The 19188-nt window shown below is 42.1% G+C and overlaps 1 protein-coding gene across 7 annotated transcripts in view; it reads left to right on the top strand.

Moving 5' to 3' along the window:
- The first annotated feature begins 4452 nt into the window (after positions 1–4452).
- The window catches only part of UBE2Q2 (ubiquitin conjugating enzyme E2 Q2), a 60668-nt gene continuing 45932 nt past the window's right edge, over positions 4453–19188 (top strand). For 6 of the 7 annotated variants that reach the window (XM_009210670.3, XM_009210669.3, XM_009210671.3 and 3 more), the window contains exons 1-2: positions 4453–5012; positions 17572–17673. In XM_009210670.3, the coding sequence (XP_009208934.1) occupies positions 4833–5012; positions 17572–17673 (282 nt within the window). In that variant the 5' untranslated portion in view covers positions 4453–4832. Of the gene's footprint in view, positions 5013–5099; positions 5652–17571; positions 17674–19188 lie in introns of those variants that run through there. The other variant, XM_017960789.3, reaches the window with a different exon arrangement.

Raw genomic sequence — 19188 nt, 5'->3', positions numbered from 1 at the left:
AAGTAGGCTAGCTACATTCTCTTCACTTTAACATTACTTTGACCTCATGCCCATCATTCTATTGCAATGGTTTTCTCTGAAGCACCACTGACCTCCTAATCCCTAAAGCCTATGTCCTTTTCTTGGTCCTGAATTAACTTGTCCCTTCCATAAAGAATTCAACACATGAGTCATCCTCTGACTTCTTCAAATGACTCTTTTCCCACTCAAGCACCAACGGTGAGCCTTCCTCAGGGTCCCGTCAACATCCCAGGTTGTCTTCCCTCCCTTGTGACTCAATGATCACACCTATGGCATGGCTTCCATCATCACCCACCTGTGTGGCTGACCCAATTATATGTCCTTTGCTCCAACTTCCCTCATAAACTTCAAACTTAAGATACAAACTGTCTACCTAAGTTCCATCAGCACACCAAATTCAACATCTTTTTCTTGATGTGTCAATGGCATCACTCCCTCCCTGCCACCTGCTCTAGAAATTTCAAAGTGTTACTTTAAACAAATTTCCTTTCTCTCCTTCTATACTCTCATTATCTCTAAGATCTAGCAGTTCTACTCCACACTGATTCCCTAGTGTGGTTCTTTCTACTTCAATTTTTCTCACTCTTGACTCAGACTGATTCAAAGGTTCTTCATTGTTTGCAACTGGGGAGCCTCAGAGCTGGATATGACTTGCCCCATTGAATTACTGGCAGGCCAGATTTAGAATGCAGGTTTCTTGCTTCTTTTTACTGGCTGCATACTTCTAAGTCTACTATAATCCATTTTATATACAAAGGCCAGATTAATCTTTTTTTTTTTGAGACAGGGCCTCACTCTGGTTGCCCAGGTTGGAGTGCAGTGGTGCATTCTTAGCTCACTGCACCCTCGACCCCCTGGGCTCAGGTGATTCTCCCACCTCAGCCTCCTGAGTAGCTGGAACTACAGGCATGTGCCACTATGCCTGGCTAATTTTTTGTATTTTTAGTAGAGATGGGTTTTTGCCATGTTGGCCAGGCTGGTCTCGAACTCTGGACTCAAGCAATCCATCTTCCTTGGCCTCCCAGAGTGCTGGGATTACAGGTATGAGCCACCGCACCTGGCACAGATGACTCTTAAAAGTGATTATTCCAGTGAAACCCCGTCTCTACTAAAAATACAAAAAAATTAGCTAGGCATGGTGGCGGGCGCCTGTAGTCCTAGCTACTCGGGAGGCTGAGGCAGGAGAATGGCGTGAACCCGGGAGGCAGAGCTTGCAGTGAGCCAAGATCGTGCCACTGCACTCCAGCCTGGGCGACAGAGCAAGACTCTGTCTCCAAAAAAAAAAAAGTGATGACTCTCTGCCAGGCGCGGTGGCTCATGCCTGTCATCCCAGCATTTTGGGAGGCCAAGGCGGGAAGATCATGAGGTCAGGAGATCAAGACCATCCTGGCCAACATGGTGAAATGCTGTCTCCAGTGAAAATACAAAAATGAGCTGGGCACGGTGGTGCGTGCCTATAGTTCCAGCTACTCAGGAGGCTGAGGCAGGAGAATCACTTGAACCCAGGAGGCAGAGGTTACAGTGAGCTGAGATTGTGCCACTGCACTCCAGCCTGGTGATAGAGTGAGACTCCGTCTCAAAAAAAAAAAAAAAAAAAAAAAAAGTGATGCCTCTTACCAAATGAAACTATTATACTACAGTCCCTGACATGGTATTTCAGGGCTCGAAATCTGGCCAAAAATAATATCTCAGCTTTTTCTTTCTCTTGGCCCCTTGCTGTACTCTACAATCAAATGACCTCTTGAATATCCTCTGAATATGGCCCTACTTTCATGCAAATAATTCATGGAATTAGTTTCTTCCTCCCCTGAAATGTAGTTCAGTAGTTTGAACTTCATATCACATATCATCTGATGTTGTCTTTACTTGTCTGTGTAAGACTATGGGGACTCCCTAGCAACCATTCCATCCCAACAGGTTGGAAATCCAGAGTAATCCCATCTACTTCTCTGTGATTGGTTAGGGGTGGGCATGTGATACATTTCTGGTCAAGGACACACTAAGGGAAGTCTGCTGGGAAGATTCTTGGAAACCTTCCCATGTGTTAGAAGGAAACATAGAAGAAAATGTCCTTTCTGCCTCTGGATATTTTCATGTCTGGATGTGAACTGCAAGAACAGCTACAGCCACCTTGTTCTTAATCCAACAAAAGAGATGGAAAGAATTTGGACTTTTGATGACAGGAAAGCTCAGATCAACCAATCCTGGAGACTGTTCTGTTTTTGGACTTCGTATTATGTGAAGTAATTTATTTCCTTATTGTCCACAGCAGATTAAATCACAGTTTTCTATTATTTGCAGCCAAAAGCATCAGGAAACAATATTTTGTTTTTGATGCTAAACAGTAAGCTTCTTAAAATCAGGGACTGTATCTATGTATCTTTCTAGCCCTCTTACAGCTTGGCATGCAGCAGATAGATGCTCAAAAAGCGATTGTGAAATTATTTGTATATATTTCTGAGATACAGCTAGCAAAAATACTTGCAATTTAGAAAGATCTACTTTCTCATAGCAATCTAGAGGTAACAAAATAAAGCTTAGACAGATTAAATAACTTATTTAGAATATTTTGTTTCTCAAAGTCATACCAACTTCTCAAGAGTTTGTTGCTCTTTGTCTCAAATCCTTATCTGGGATTGCCATGCCTGTTAGGGTCCCAAGAAACTGAGGACTGAAGAAAAAATAAAGTGGCAAGCCACTTCTATGCTTAACCCAGCAATAATGCCAATACGGTAGCCTAGTTGTTTCTGGCTCAGAACCCAGGCCTGGAACCCCTTCTCTTCCCAGTTCCAGTGTTTAATGTACCTCTAGTGCTGGGGTCATGAATCCCCATAAGTACAAAATTTTAGATGCAGAAGTATTTTCCTGGGAAGATGGATCGTAGCTTTCATTAGATTCTCAAAGGGGTCTGTGAGCATCTTAGTCTTCTTAAAGGCTAGATAGAAGTTGGGGTAGAAGGTGGTAGAAGTTGGGGCATGGCCAGGAAAAGGGAGGGCTGGTTTGAATGATAGGAGACTCAATTTGTAGGCTGTGGGGAGCTACTAAGTTACTCAGATAAACTGGAAGAGAGTTATTTGTCTTCGTAAAGGCTAAGGAGGACTATAACATGATACAATATCTCAGAAGTAAATGGAAATAAAAAGTTTCAGTAGACTTAATGTGTCCCTGTGTTGTTCTCTATTTTGTCATCTAAGGGGAACAGTAGCCCAGGGACCTCTTGCAGATTAGGAAGAAAGAGACAGTTAGGTGCCAGGGTTAGGTAACTCTAGGTAAGACTGGTGTAAAAGGAAAATGCGGGGCCCCTTTATGAAAAATTACACATTTCAAAATGGCGACACCAGAGTATTAAACCAAGCTCGGAGCCCTTCTAAGCTGGGAGCACTGTGCAACTACATAGGTTGGACGCACATGCAGCTGGTCCTGCCTCTGGCACTTATGATTGCACACACTATTCTCTGCCAAATTAGGATGTATTCCTTTGAACTGCTATGCAGTCCTTTATTCATTTTTTGAGCACCTAGAATGTGCCAGTAATTGTGCTAGTGGTGGGGATTCCAGATAAAAGCGAGCATTCAATTAAATCATATCGGGTTTCTACTATGTAACAGGTCTTGTTCTAGGTCCTGGGGATACAGCTCTGAACACATTAACACTGGGCAGAGACAAGGAATAAATGGGGAAAAGATCAGACAGCGACTGGTACCCAACAAAAACTTAGCACAGGACGATGTGACACAGGGTGACTAATTGAAATTGGGTGGTCAGGGGCCCGGAGATTATATTTGAGCTAAGATTTCAATGAAAATGGAGGGCAGCCCTGGCTCCATGGGGGTGGGGGTGGGGGTGGGGGTGGGGAGGGTTATCTTAAGCTTGCGAAACAGGGCAAAAGAAGGGAAGTGGGGAGAGAGAGACTATATACGGCAGAACACAGTTGGTAGCTAAGGGAAAGGATGAAATCATGGTACACCTCCAGGAAACAGCCTGCAGGGGCTAAACCATCGACTTAGGTAAATGGATGGTTTGAGAGCAAAGGCGGGAGCAGCGAATCCGGTGAGAAGGTCCTCACAGAAACCCAGGTTAGCGAAGCGGCGGCTTAGACTAGGGTGAGAGTAGCGGAGGTAACGCTGGGTGGGCCGCACCCGCGTCTCCCACCAGGACCCCGGTCAGGTTAGCGGGTGCCGGGCCGAGGGCCAAGCTGAGGAGCCGCCCCTTGGGGCTGGCGCGAGTCTGCAGCGGCGCCGACGTGGCCGGCGCGATCGGCTGCGCACGTGTCCGGCCCCAGGCCGGAGGCGGGGTCGCGCGGGGGTCTCCGGCTCCTCCCCTACTTCTGGGGCCCGGGCGCCAGCTGGCCCCGAGCCTACAGTCCGCGGGTGCGAGGAACGGAGCAGATGGGTCGGGCAGAAGGGAGCTGGGTCAAGGCGAGGAAGGGGCGACCGGGAGCGCGCGCGCGCTCTGGCCTCGTGCACGCGCTGAAACGGGAGCGCGCAGGGCGCGCCGGGGTGAGGGGGAAGGGGGCGGGGTGGGGGCAGCCCTTTCCCAGGCGGTAGCGGGGGCGGCGTCGCTGTTGCCCTTTTAAGCCGCGGGGCCGCAGCCTCCTGCTGCTGGAGTCGGTTACAAAGGGAGCAGCCGCCCAGGCTGCCACACAGCTACCCGCCGAGGCTTCCGCGCCCCTCGCCATTTTCCAGCCGCGCTCGACGAGGCGGAGCCGCGAGAGCGCGGCCCAGGCCGGCCCGGCGGGGCTGTCGCGGCCGTGACGGCGGTTCTGGGCCCGGCTCCTCTTCCGCGCCCCTCCCGCCGGAGATGAGGGGAAGATGTCTGTGTCAGGGCTCAAGGCCGAGCTGAAGTTCCTGGCGTCCATCTTCGACAAGAACCACGAGCGATTCCGCATCGTCAGCTGGAAGCTGGACGAGCTGCACTGCCAGTTCCTGGTGCCGCAGCCGGGCAGCCCGCACTCGCCGCCGCCGCCACTCACGCTCCACTGCAATATCACGGTGAGGCGCCCGGCCGCGGCTCCGCGGGGCAGGGCGAGGACGGCGAGGGGGCGCTGCGAGTCCCGGGACAAAGGGGAGCCTGCCCCGGAGAGGCTCCGGCTCCCCGGGCGGGGCTGGCCCGCCCCTTTCCCCCGCGACTGGCCCAGCCCAGGCCCGGTTGGGACTGAGAGAGGCTTGGGTGGGAGGAGGCGGAGGGCGCGTCTCTACGGCTTCTCGCGCGGCGCTGGCTTGGGGGCTTCTGGCCCCTCTCGGTCCCCGTCGCCTAGCCCCGAGGTGGGAGTCCGCGGCGGCCCGAGCCCTGATGGGGCCCATGGCGGCCCTCAGCCGGCCTGCTCCCGGGACCGCGGCGGGGCGGGGCGGGGCGGCGCGGCTTTGGCTGTTGTTTGAGCCCAGGCCGGCGAAGGGAAAGGCTCATAAGTTTTAACGCCTTATTTTTGAGTCAAATTTTCCTCGTTCCCGCTTGGTCAGCCAATTATTTTTAAGTTTGCGTTTAAGGGGAAACTGACAATGAGAATGGACTCGTTGACGGAGGAAAAGTTGGAATGCAGACTCTGGTGCTGTTAGAGCGACCCGTCTTCCCCGGGCCTGGCTGCGCGCTGCTGTGTTCTGGGAAGGCGCCTAGTACCGTCGATGCGGCAGGTGGTGTTGAGTGTGTATTCGTGTGGCCCCTCCCTTGTGTGTAAGCCTCGAAAATGGATAGGTGAAAGGAGATACGCGCCAGGGCTGCTCCCCGGAAAGATCACTTATGTCTCAAAGCTGTAAAAGACACTTTTAAAAACTTACTCATTAAGCGGAAAGCTCATTAGAAACCCAAGGCTTGATAAAGGAATTGACGTATTAAGTTTCTCCATAAAAGTGTATTGTGAAGCTGTTCGTCGTGAAATTGATTTAGGATATTGGTCCAAACTGCAGAATATTCTCTTGGTTATAGTAGGCGTCAAGGTGGTGGTTTCGGGCTCGTCTTTAAATATGGCTAAAACCAAGTCTGTTGTTTTTAACTCTCTTTGGTTGAGTCAGTGGGTACTCAAGTGCAAAAAACCTTGATGTTATAATTGACCTTAAAATGGTTACCAGACTATCTGGGGAGAAAGTGTGTTCATTTAAAAAAAAAAAAAAAAAAAAAAAACAGAAGCAAAAAAACCACGCAGTCAAGTGCTGTACTGAGGAGAGAATTCATTTACTAAATGAATACGTCTGAGTGTTCTGGGCACTAGTGTTGCAGAATGGAGTGGAGCAGTCCTCGCTTTCAGAACCCCATCTTCTTGGGGGAAGAGTTCCTGAATCCTGTGGTATCATCATGAAAGCCAAAGGGAGCAACTAATTTTGATTTGGGGGAGGTGCGCTTCAGGGAAAGGCTTTGATGAGAGGCTGAGACAGTTAGAGACGAGCTTCCACAGGTGAATACAATTTTGGAAGACTGGCGGAAGGGCATTTTAGACTAAGGAAACTCCACCCAAAGAAGACACGGAGACTTGAGAAAGTGTGGTTTGCTTAGAAGTAGAAAATTTATGCTTAGACTTGAGAGGCCCACGATATAGGCTGGAGAAGGGGAAGATTTTCCAAGAGTGGAAAACAAAGTGTAGTAGTTGTCATGAAGCAGGTGTTTTAAGGAGACTGGCCTGAATGGCTTCGAGGATGATTACTCTGGTAGAAGTTGAGGCATGGCCAGGAAAAGATAGGGCTGGTTTGAATGATAGGAGGCTGAATCTGTAGGCCGTGGGAAGCTACTAAGTTTACTCAGGTAAGTTGGGAGAATGTAACTGCCATCCAGGACTGGAAGTGGTTCTCTCCAGTGGGTGGCATTAGGAAATGTGGTTATCTCAGTGGGGTTGGGGTGGTCTTGTTGCTGTGCCAGCGTTTAGTGCTAGGAGTACAGGGATACCAAATGTTTTGTAACGTTCAGGCAGTCTGCCACAGGAAAGAATTATCCCACCTAAAGTGCCACTGGTACCCCATCGAGAACCGTATTGGAGGCTGGTAAGAGTCTGCTGCAGATAAAGATAAGGAGAGATGACCTGGATTAGGCAGTGGCAACAGAAATGGAGCAAGAAGTGAACGAGACACTTTCAGTACAAGGAGGGATTTGGTGAGGACTAGTGTAATGGCACCCACCGCTAGGTAGAAACTATTAAAATTGAGGTGCTAGTGAAATATAACAGACTATCAGGAGATAATTATCATGGCAGCTGCTCAGTACAAATGTCTGCTAACTCTTAATTATGGAAAAACATCAAACGTACAAAAGTTGAACAGTGTAATGTAGCCAGCCTCAACAATGATGAACTTTTGGCTAATCCTCATCTGTACTCCGCTTTGGATTATTTTGAAGCAGATTCCGGACAGATCACTTCATCTGTAAATATTTCTGCTTGTATCTTTTGAAATTAAAGACTCTTTATTATTATTATTATTATTATTATTTGGGACAGAGTCTTGCTCTGTCCCCCCGGCTGGAGTGCAGTGGTGTGACCTGAGCCCACTGCAACCTCCGCCTCCCAGGTTCAAGCAATTCTGTTGTCTCGGCCTCCGGCGTAGCTGGGATTACAGGTTTCCGCCGCCACACCTGGCTAATTTTTGTGTTTTTAGTAGAGATGGGGTTTCTCCATGTTGGCCAGGCTGGTCTTGAACTCCACCTCAAGCGATCCACCCACCTCGGCCTCCCAAAGTGCTGGGATTACATGAGTGAGCCACCGTTCCTGGCCGTAAAGACTCTTTTAAACATGGATGAGTGTTTTGATAAAATCTACATGGCTTGTTCATGTCGATACCATTTGCTTTGAAGGGAAAGATCAAGGGAAAAATGGAGTTGGATTTCAAATGATTTGGTTTGATTTATGATTTGTTATTCTCTAAAGCTGTAACTCTTAAAAGGTAATGAGTTTGACTTATTTAACTTTTCCTCTTTAGACAGTTCAATTATTTATTGAGTTCTACATGCTAGGCTTTGTCTTCTTTATACTTACCAAGGAACATCTTTATGCAGTTTCTCTAATGTTTGAGAAACTAAATTTTTTTTTACACACGTGCATGCTAGTTCCTGAAGAGTCCTGTACAGGTGCTCTGCCGGCTTTTCCTTTCAGGCTTCTGTATCAGCTGTATTTTCCCCTGTAGAATGTGCCCCCAACCTCCACCCCTTAACCCTACCCCATTTGTCTTTATATACCTGACCATCCCTCAAGGCTCTTCTGGGTCATATTTAGTTCATGCTGATATTTCCCCTTCCTCCCATCTTTAGTCCTTACTATTTTAGCTTTGGTCATATTTTCTTATGCTGTATTGTGTAAGCCTTAAATTTTTTTTTTTTATGGTGGCAGGGGAGAATATTTTATAATTATGCTTTGTGCTTTTTATCTTCCACTCAATAAATGCTTCATAAATATTTATTGAGTATATGGCCCTACTGTAGCTATATTGTATTTGAACAAAAATCTTAATTGCCTTGTAAGTTAACTGCTAAGAATTTGTCAAAAGTGCAGAGATAACATCAAGAACTTGTCATGGATAGTACAAAAAGGTCTCTAAGGGCTTGAAGGAAGTGTGTAAATTGACTTCATATGAGAGTGTAAGAAGTGAAAAAGACTGAACAGAGTAGATGTTTTACTCTGTAGGCCAAAGGAATTGAGCTAATTCTTTTCCTGTTTTATAAATTTGTCCTAATCTTTTTTTTTTTTTTTTTTGAGACGGAGTCTCGCTGTGTCTCCCAGGCTGGAGTACAGTGGTATGATCTCGGTTCACTGCAAGCTCCACCTCCCGGGTTTACGCCATTCTCCCGCCTCAGCCTCCCAAGTAGCTGGGACTACAGGCGACCGCCACCTCGCCCGGCTAGTTTTTTGTATTTTTAGTAGAGACGGAGTTTCACTATGTTAGCCAGGATAGTCTCGATCTCCTGACCTCGTGATCCACCCGCCTCGGCCTCCCAAAGTGCTGGGATTACAGGCTTGAGCCACCGCGCCCGGCCAAATTTGTCCTAATCTTAAATAATGATGGGAAAAGGATGCTCTTTTTCAACCTCAAGGAGTCCTTTTTATTCTTTTCTGTGAAGCCATGATGTGAAATATTGCCTGTTACACAAACTGAAGTATAGTTTTTCCATCTTCAGTAAATTAACCTGATTGCCATCTAATTCATTGTTACAATCACACCAAAATGCAAAGCAGCTTGTTTTAATAACCTGTGCAGCCTTACTGGGAGCTAGTATATGGCTTTCTTTTAGTCCTTTTGAAGTATTTAACATAACTTGGCAACTCCATTATTCCTTTTATGGACTTTTTGGCATCGGGGCACTCTTGGTAGGGAATCACTGTTTTAGAATGAAAAATCTCCCCCAGTAAGTAAATTAGCTAGTAAACAAATGAAACTTCATTTTTTATATTACTTGCAGAGCATAAATTATTACCCTTTCTGCATGAGTGGCTGTTTGCTAGGCTGCTTTTAGTGGGACTTTTTTTTGATTGGTTAATTAAATTTCTATTCATTATTGCCAAAAAGCGCGTACCCCCAACAGCAAGATACTAAATTTTAGAAATGTTGGAGCTGTGAATCTAGGAGAAAGTGAGAAGTTTAGCTTTTATTTAGTAGTTAGGAGCTTAAGTAAATCACTTCTTTTACTGTGTTTCTGTATATAGTAGATAATATTTTTTGCCTTGCAAGAGAGCATATAGAGGACAGCTCTTTGGCAATGATACTGTGTTCTACAAATATAAAAGTGATGGTGTCATTTGGGGCTGAAAAACACTTTATTTTGAAAATGTTTTATAACAGCTTTTCATGGGAAATAAAGCAATGCTGTTAACTTCATCTTGCATTTTTCTAGTCTTTACTGTGATTGAAAAGTAGTCCAGTCAAAGTTGTACAAAGGAAATAAAGCTGGACTAAGGAGCCTAAGACTTTCTCTTTGGTTTGCCCTCCTGGGACAGATTACCTTTCCAAATTCAATTCACGGAAAAGCATTTGGAACTATCAGAACTGTCATGTTAAGCACCTAAGTGGTACTTTCATTCCAGAGGAATCGTTGTTTTCATTTATCTGACCAATTTATAATATAGGGTCAAATTCCTAGTGGTTATCTATGCTCTCTTATCCCCATTTTTATACCTGTCTTTGAAAGGAACAGATACATGAAGAGGAGACTTAGGTTTCCCTTTCGTGAATAGTATATCCCTTAGTGTCTTGATTTTTTTTTTTTTTTTTAAATTTGGTTAAACTTACTTAAACCTGGAAAAAGGTAGTATTTGATAAATGTCAGCTAGTTGAGGGGTGGGGAATTGAGTTGAATGGAAATAGTCACTGCCAAATGTAAAGCATGACTGGAGAGCCAGAGTGATAAAGCAGGGGTCCCTTTTTCCAGATCCTTTGTAACAGTGTTATGTGATCTCTTCTAGAAGATTCCGAAAGATAATCCTGACTTGGAACCTAGGAAACCATCCAGTGGGTTTCTGCAGCTTAGGTGGTTCAGATCCTCATCAGCACCTTTGTTTTCTGTGCCTCAGTTTGCTTACAATGATGTTCTCAGTAGCTGTAATTTGCTGCTTGTGTTTGAATACTTAAGCATTTTCTTTTTGGGTTTATAAGCATTTTTATTTTAACAAGAGTTAGAAGTTTTACTCTGCTTTTGTGGGCTCTAGGTTAGCTGCTTGGTTGTTTATTTGTAAAATGACTATCAGGGAACCATGTGTGCGCATTTTAAGTATCTTTTGTTGTCAGAGCAATTAGAATTTTATTAAGGTATTATATGCTAATTCTGTCAATTTACTTCATTCTCCACCTCACATTTATTGAACAGCAAAGTATGAAAGTAATGTGTCCCATAACTAGCTTTCAGAAGAATTACAACTGCTATATCTCTGAACCTTCAAGAAGTTTGTGCATCATTTAAAAAAAAATTATGAAATCCCTGAAGATAGCTGTGTCCTACATTTGGAAAGATACAAAAACTGACCATTCTGGCAGGCAGTTTTGGTTGCTGGTGCTTGAGATAGAGCCACACAATGATCTCAGTGGATTTATGGAGAAAAATAGATACAGAAAGTTAAAGACAAAAAAAATCTTTTTCTTAAGCAGTGACAGGTAAAGAGGTTGGCTTGGTTAATCTTCAGGTAATTTATAGATTCAATGCCATCCCCATCAAGCTACCAATGAGTTTCTTCACAGAATTGGAAAAAACTGCTTTAAAGTTCATATGGAACCAAAAAAGAGCCCGCATCTCCAAGACAATCCTAAGTCAAAAGAACAAAGCTGGAGGCATCACGCTACCTGACTTCAAACTATACTACAAGGCTACAGTAACCAAAACAGCATGGTACTGGTACCAAAACAGAGATATAGACCAATGGAACAGAACAGAGTCCTCAGAAATAATACCACACATCTACAGCCATCTGATTTTTGACAAACCTGAGAAAAACAAGAAATGGGGAAAGGATTCCCTATTTAATAAATGGTGCTGGGAAAATTGGCTAGCCATAAGTAGAAAGCTGAAACTGGATCCTTTCCTTACTCCTTATACGAAAATTAATTCAAGATGGATTAGAGACTTAAATGTTAGACCTAATACCATAAAAACCCTAGAGGAAAACCTAGGTAGTACCATTCAGGACATAGGCATGGGCAAAGACTTCATGTCTAAAACACCAAAAGCAACGGCAGCAAAAGCCAAAATTGACAAATGGGATCTCATTAAACTAAAGAGCTTCTGCACAGCAAAAGAAACTACCATCAGAGTGAACAGGCAACCTACAGAATGGGAGAAAATTTTTGCAATCTACTCATCTGACAAAGGGCTAATATCCAGAACCTACAAAGAACTCAAACAAATTTACAAGAAAAAAACAAACAACCCCATCAAAAAGTGGGCAAAGGATATGAATAGACATTTCTCAAAAGAAGACATTCATACAGCCAACAAACACATGAAAAAATGCTCATCATCACTGGCCATCAGAGAAATGCAAATCAAAACCACAATGAGATACCATCTCACACCAGTTAGAATGGCGATCATTAAAAAATCAGGAAACAACAGGTGCTGGAGAGGATGTGGAGAAATAGGAACACTTTTACACTGTTGGTGGGATTGTAAACTAGTTCAACCATTATGGAAAACAGTATGGCGATTCCTCAAGGATCTAGAACTAGATGTACCATATGACCCAGCCATCCCATTACTGGGTATATACCCAAAGGATTATAAATTATGCTGCTCTAAAGACACATGCACACGTATGTTTATTGCAGCACTATTCACAATCGCAAAGACTTTGGAATCAACCCAAATGTCCATCAGTGACAGATTGGATTAAGAAAATGTGGCACATATACACCATGGAATACTATGCAGCCATCAAAAAGGATGAGTTTGTGTCCTTTGTAGGGACATGGATGCAGCTGGAATCCATCATTCTTAGCAAACTATCACAAGAACAGAAAACCAAACACCGCATGTTCTCACTCATAGGTGGGAACTGAACAATGAGATCACTTGGACTCGGGAAGGGGAACATCACACACCGGGGCCTATCATGGGGAGGGGGGATGCGGGAGGGATTGCATTGGGAGTTATACCTGATGTAAATGACGAGTTGATGGGTGCAGCACACCAACAGGGCACAAGTATACATATGTAACAAACCTGCACGTTATGCACATGTACCCTACAACTTACAGTATAATAATAATAAATAAATTAAAAAAAAAAAAAAAAAAAAATTCTAAAAAAAAAAAAAAAAAAAAAAAATCTTTTTCTTAAGCAGTGACAGGTAAAGAGGTTGGCTTGGTTAATCTTCAGTTGTGTTTCCCTGTATTAAGACAGTTTTATGGTGGGGATGGTAGTGGTGATGAATTTGTTTGAAATTTGTCCACTTACAATAATCTTTATGGTAGCTGTCACAGACAACTTCATCCTCACAGGCCTTAAAATTACTATGAAACTAATAGGATGGATAAGAACAAAGGACCTGAATAATTAGATGCTTAGATAATTGTTCTGTGTTTTCATAACTGTGGTGAAAAAGAGCGGTGCTAGAAGCACTTAAACATTCTATGTACGGGAAAACTGCCAGAATTTGTATTGGAATTTTTGAGCACCATTCACTGTTTAAAAACTGACAATATTATAGGTCATATTTATTTTAAAGAGAAATAGTAGGAAAACTTATCTTTTCAAGGTAGATATAAAGCTTAGTTAACTTTATCAGAATTACAAAACTTAAAGCATGTGAAAGATTGAAAACATTAATACATAGGTCTAAATGTTGGTCATTATTTTAGATGTCTTTCAAAGTAGATTGTGTCTTAAATATTAAACTGAACAAACCTTGAAAATGATGTAGAGTTTGTGCTGAAGGTTGAGTTTCCTAGGGTGGTGGATATTTTATAATATGGAAAACAAAATCTTCTTATTGTAAGACATTAAAAAAATTTTAGTCAAAACCAGGAGATATTACTTATAATTCTACCACTCAGAATATACCACTATCAGAATTTTGTATCTTTCCAGTTACCTGCTCATATTTTTTCTCCGATGCTTATATATGTTCCCTCTCCCTTAAAAAAATCAGATTTTTTTGTAATCTGCTTTTTCACTCAACAATATTGTAGATCCATGTTATAACTTACTCTTTGTGTTTAGGCAAGATGAATTCTGACCACACCGAGGTGGCCAACCTTGTCCCTATGATTCCAGATCCCTCAGAACTAGAGGTCTAGTCTCAGGGAAAACCCAGATTTTCTTGGTTTAACCCACCTGACAGCTAATCACTGAAAATGGGTGGGCTGGTCGAGTCCTTTGGTTAGGTTTTGTGTCAAGAGAGGGAGGTGGAAAGATGGGAGGGAGGGAGGTAGCAAAACTGGTCTCAATGGAACTATGTAAGTTAATATAGAATGGCAAAGGGATGTTTCTTCCAAGAAAGAAATTCTAAGGAAGGAAGGAAAGTGGAAGGGAAGGCAGCAGTTCTCAAAGTTTTGTGGTCAGGACTCCTTTACACTCTTGAAAATATATTGAGGACCCAAGGGCTTTGGTTTATGTAAGATGTCTGTTGGTGTTTATCACTAGAAGTTAAATCAGAAATATTGAAAACATTAACTCTTTAAAAACTCATCATATATTGTTATAAATGCTTTTATGAAACAAAATTTTCTAAGCCAAAAATAGAATAGTAGCACAGTCTTACATTTTTTGCAGATTTCATTGATGTTTGGTCTGTCATTTGCTTTTGCATTTAATTTGTTGTATGGTATTTGCTTGAAATAATGTAAACAAAATCTAACTTCATACAGACACCTGGTTGGAAAAATTCTAGAATATTTTAATGGCCATTTTAGATAATTGTGGATTTTTTTTTTTTTTTTTTTTTTTTTAGATGGGGCTCACTGTGTTGCCCAGGCTGGAGTGCAGTGGTGTGATCACAGCTCACTGCACCCTCAGTCTCCTGGGACTCAGGTATAGGCCATCTTACCTGGCTAATTTTTTGTATTTTTTCTAGAGCTAGGTTTTTGCCATGTTGCCTAGGGTTCTTTTTTGATACTCCATCAAAACTTGGTCTTTCTTGAACTTTGGATCTTTTACCCTTGCGTGATATAACATCATGCATTGGTCATTTAGATAATAATGGTTCACCGAGATCTTCTAAATGTTGATACATTTGATTTTACAGTTTCAATATACATTCTTCAATATTGCCATCAATGTTATCAGGATATACTTGGAAAACAGTGGTGGATACAAGTTTTCAAAAACTAATTTTTTGTTCAAAAACTTGCATTTTATTATAGCTGTTTTATTATTGAATTTTATTATGGCCTGTCTGTTGTTTTTCTTGAAATGACAGAATCTTATTTTTTGAGGAAAATCCAAAAACAAGTTGAAATAACATTGTCAGTCATCCTTTCAAGTAAAAATGGTATCCCATTAAAGTGGTTAATTCAGTTCACGACTTAGTCACACAAGGGTTTTTTCTCAGGCAGTCTGTAGGAATGCTCCTATGTACTTCCCATTTCATCACTTGAAATACTAAAAAGACATATTCAAGGATTAAGATGTAGTAAAATTTTCACTGCTTTATCATAGACATTCTTTTTATTTTTGAGACAGGGCCTTGTTCTGTCACCCAGGCTGGAGTGCAGTAGCGTGATCACAGCTCACTGGAGACTCGACCTTCTGTGCTCAATCAATCCTCCTGCCTCAGTTTCCCAAGTAGCTGGGACTGAAGGCATGCAACCACCATGCTTAACTAATTTTTGTATTTTTTTGTAGAGATGGGGTTTCACCATGTTGGCCAGGCTGGTCTTGAACTCCTGGGCTCAAGTGATCCTCCTGCCTTGGCCTCCCAAAGTGCTGGGATTACAGGCATGAGCCACCATTCCCAGCCTTATCATAGACATTCTTAAATGAAACTGATCTTTTGTTGCTCTTCCTTTTTAAACATTTCCTGTGCATAGTGAAGAATACCATGACTACTAGTAGTTTGGTGTTACCGCCTTTATTTGTGCTAAAGTGCCAGCATTTTTATCCACCATTGTGTCTTCACCCTCACAGCATATGTCAACATGTTAATATTCTTGTAAAAATAGTTTGGACCTGGGGGTCTGAGGGGCCCCACTTTGGGAACCATTGAAATAAGTACTTAGATCTACAGTGTATCATATCTTTCCATCTACAAGATTAAAAACATGATTTCACTTGTTTTTCTAATTTTCTTAATATGGTTTTGAGGGGTTTCAGTCCAGAGTGACAACATATATGTTGCTTGGCTTATGCTGAAGTTTACTAGACAAATACTAACCTAATAAAATGAGATCCTAAGTGTAGTTGCAGTTTCTTTAGCCTAAGGAAAAAGAAACTTAAAAACTAAAACAGTAAAAATGGTCCAGATGGTGTATTCCCAACGTGTGCTGAAGAATTTGAATAAGAAAATGCAGTACTCAATAAGTAGTGTTCTTTAAGAACAGGATTAATTCTGAAGAGTTTCTCATTTAGCCTGTAAAGAGATTTGGGGCACAGTAAGAGTTAGAGGAATGAGAATAGTAAATAACCCATTATTGACCAGGTATATTATTAATGATGTCCTCCATCAATACAACTTATTCTTAAAAGAACATTTGTCAAAATTCTTTAAAAATATTCAGTTTCTGTGGCTTCAGCTATAAATCGTAGTTCTCAAAGCAGTGTTTCCTAAAATTGTTTCTGCAAAATTGTTTTCCATGTTGTTCTGAACCTAGTTGTTTTGAAGCTAATATATAATAATAATGGTTTTCCCCCAATTTATAATAGAAAAGCATACAAAGTAACAGAGTAAATGTCTGTTAGTGGGTGAAAGCACATAATGCTTAGTTCGTTAGCTTTTTTCAAAAATCACATGTATTTAAAAAGATATGGGCCTGGCGTGGTGGCTTATGCTTGTAATCCCAGCACTTTGGGAGGCTGAGGCGGGCGGATCATGAGATCAGGAGTTCAAGACCAGCCTGGCAAACATGGTGAAACCCCATCTCTACTAAAAATACAGAAAATTAGCTTGGCATGGTGGCATGTGCCTGTTATCCCAGCTACTCAGGAGGCTGAGGCAGGAGAATCGCTTGAACCTAGGAGGCGGAGGTTGCAGTGAGCCAAGATTGCGCCACTGCACTCCAGCCTGGGCCACAGAGCAGGACTCCGTCTTGAGGTTAAAAACAAAATGCTTGTGTGTGTGTGTGTGTGTGTGTGTGTGTGTGTGTGTGTATGTAGTAATGGCATTTCTTGGTAGTACTTCGTTTGTGTGATAGGTTAAAACATTAGAATTTTATGGTGTTTGAATTAGTTTTCTCTTTCTCTGTAACAAATTTGGCAGCTTAAAGCAACAAACATCTCACCATTTCTGTGGGTCAGGATTTTGTGCAATTTATCTTGGGTTCACTGACTTGGCCTCTCACCAGGCAGTGAAGGTGTTGGTGGCAGCTGTGATCATCCTAAGGCAGGATAAGGAGAGAATCAGTCTCCAAGCTTACTCATGTAGATGTTGGCAGGATTTATCTCACAGGCTGTTGGACTGGGCCTTTGTTTCTAGACGGCTTTTGGTCTGAGGCCTTTTATAATCCCTCGCCATGTGGGCCTCTCCATAGGGCACCTCATCACATGGCAACTGGTTTCCATCAGAGGGAGCAATGGAAAAAGCAGGAGAAGGGTGACCAAGGGAGACATCATAGTCTCTTGGTAGCCTGATCTCAGAAGTGATGTTATTACTTTTGCTGTATTCTCTTTGTTAGAAGTGAGTCACTAGGTCCAGGGGCGGGAATGTTTACAAGGGTGTGAATGGCAGGAGGTGAAGGTGATTGGGGCCATTTTAGAGGCTGCCTACCAATGTTGAAGAAAATCATTGACTTCTATGAGCTGTAGCAACAGACAGTGCTATGCAAGGAGAATAGCTGTCTCAAAAGTCCGGCCTCTCACATGGTTTTTAACGTGTTGTCTTTTCCCCCATACATTTTGTTTAAATCCGTGGTCATCTTGCCATTTAGTGGTGTGGTTTAATTGCATATTTGGGTTAGTCTGTATGTAAATGTTTAACATAGGTGTCTCTGTGTTAAACAGGAATCCTATCCATCTTCTTCACCAATATGGTTTGTGGACTCTGATGACCCAAATCTGACATCAGTTCTGGAACGTCTAGAAGATACTAAGAACAACAATTCGGTAAGAAAATAAGCCAAGCTATTTTCTTTTTTCCTCATGAACATTACATATAGAAATTAAATGTTAAGAGATCATATGATATAAAAGCACGATTAATGATTATAATCTTGTAGGAATTAAAGAGTAGGTTTTTTGTTGTTGTTGTTGTCTTTCAAATTCTGTTTACTACCTGGTCTCTCTTTTTTATTTCCCACATGTATAACCTTAATTTCGATTACGAATTAGGGATCTCTTTTTCCCTGAATTCTAACCATTAAGCCAAGTCAAGCATTTTGGGTAGAGATCACTAGCCAAGATGGGAAGCAGAAAAAAGACCAAGGTGGAAGTGAAGGAAGAGATGGGGAGAATGACACCAGAACTAGTATGAGGGAATTGCCTTTTCTTTCAAGGTCTGTAAGTGCAGCAAAAGTCAAAGGTATTCAAATACAAAGTTTTATTTTTGTTTTTAGTATATAAAGAAATATAACTTTCTGTGTTGCAAAAATTTTTAACACTTTTTTTCTTGATTATAAAACTCATGAGCAAACATTGTTGAAAAAATTAGTAAAATATAGACAGGAAAAAAATATTAAAATCTCCCATAATTTCTCTACCTAATATAACCACTGTTGACATGATGGTTATTTTCTACCAGTATATATTTTTTCTTCGCTAGTAAAGTACATATAACTTTATACATATGTTTAAATAGTTGAGGTCATATTCTATATTGTTTTATATCAGTTTAAAACACATTTACTGGCTGGGTACGGTGGCTCACGCCTATAATCTCAGCATTTTAGGAAGCCGAGGCGGGCGGATCACTTGAGGCCAGGAGTTCAAGATCAGCCTGGCCAACATGGTGAAACCCTGTCTCTACTAAAAATACAAAAATTGGCATGGTGGCACATGCTTGTAATCCCAGCTACTTGGGAGGCTGAGGCAGGAGAATTCCATGAACCTGGGAGACAGAGGTTGTGGTGAGCCAAGATCACACTACTGCACTCCAGCCTGGGTGAGACTCTGTCTCAGGGAAAAAAAAAGAAAATTACTGTATTTTCCCATGATATCATAAAGTCTTTATAGAAATATAATCCTCATTCTTTTCAGCTGACATGATTGGTTATCTAAAAATATTCAGAGGAACCAACCGGAAAAAAGAGTTTTTAAGATTACTGGTTAAAAGGTCTGTTACATAAAAGTTAATAGCTTTCCACAATTTTAGCTATAATCACATAGAAGATACAGTGATAAAGTATTTTTTCAAGTATTTCGACAAAAATTAAATACCTAGGAATCAACTTAGATGTGCAGGACTTTTATCAAGAACACAACAGTTTTGCTGAGTAGAAGGAAAGATTTGCATTCTGTGTTCCTGTATGAGCAGATCTCATGTTATAAATATGTCACTTATCATCATGTCTTCATATTCGTAAATGTAATTTCTGCTGGGTGCAGTGGCTCATGCCTGTAATTCCAGAACCTTATGATGTTGAGGCAGGCAGGTTGCTTGAGCTCATGAGTTCAAGACCAGCC

This window comes from Papio anubis, chromosome 7 (genome assembly GCF_008728515.1).
Source record: "Papio anubis isolate 15944 chromosome 7, Panubis1.0, whole genome shotgun sequence".
NCBI lineage: Eukaryota > Metazoa > Chordata > Mammalia > Primates > Cercopithecidae > Papio > Papio anubis.
This window is presented reverse-complemented; position numbering and strand designations above follow the sequence as displayed.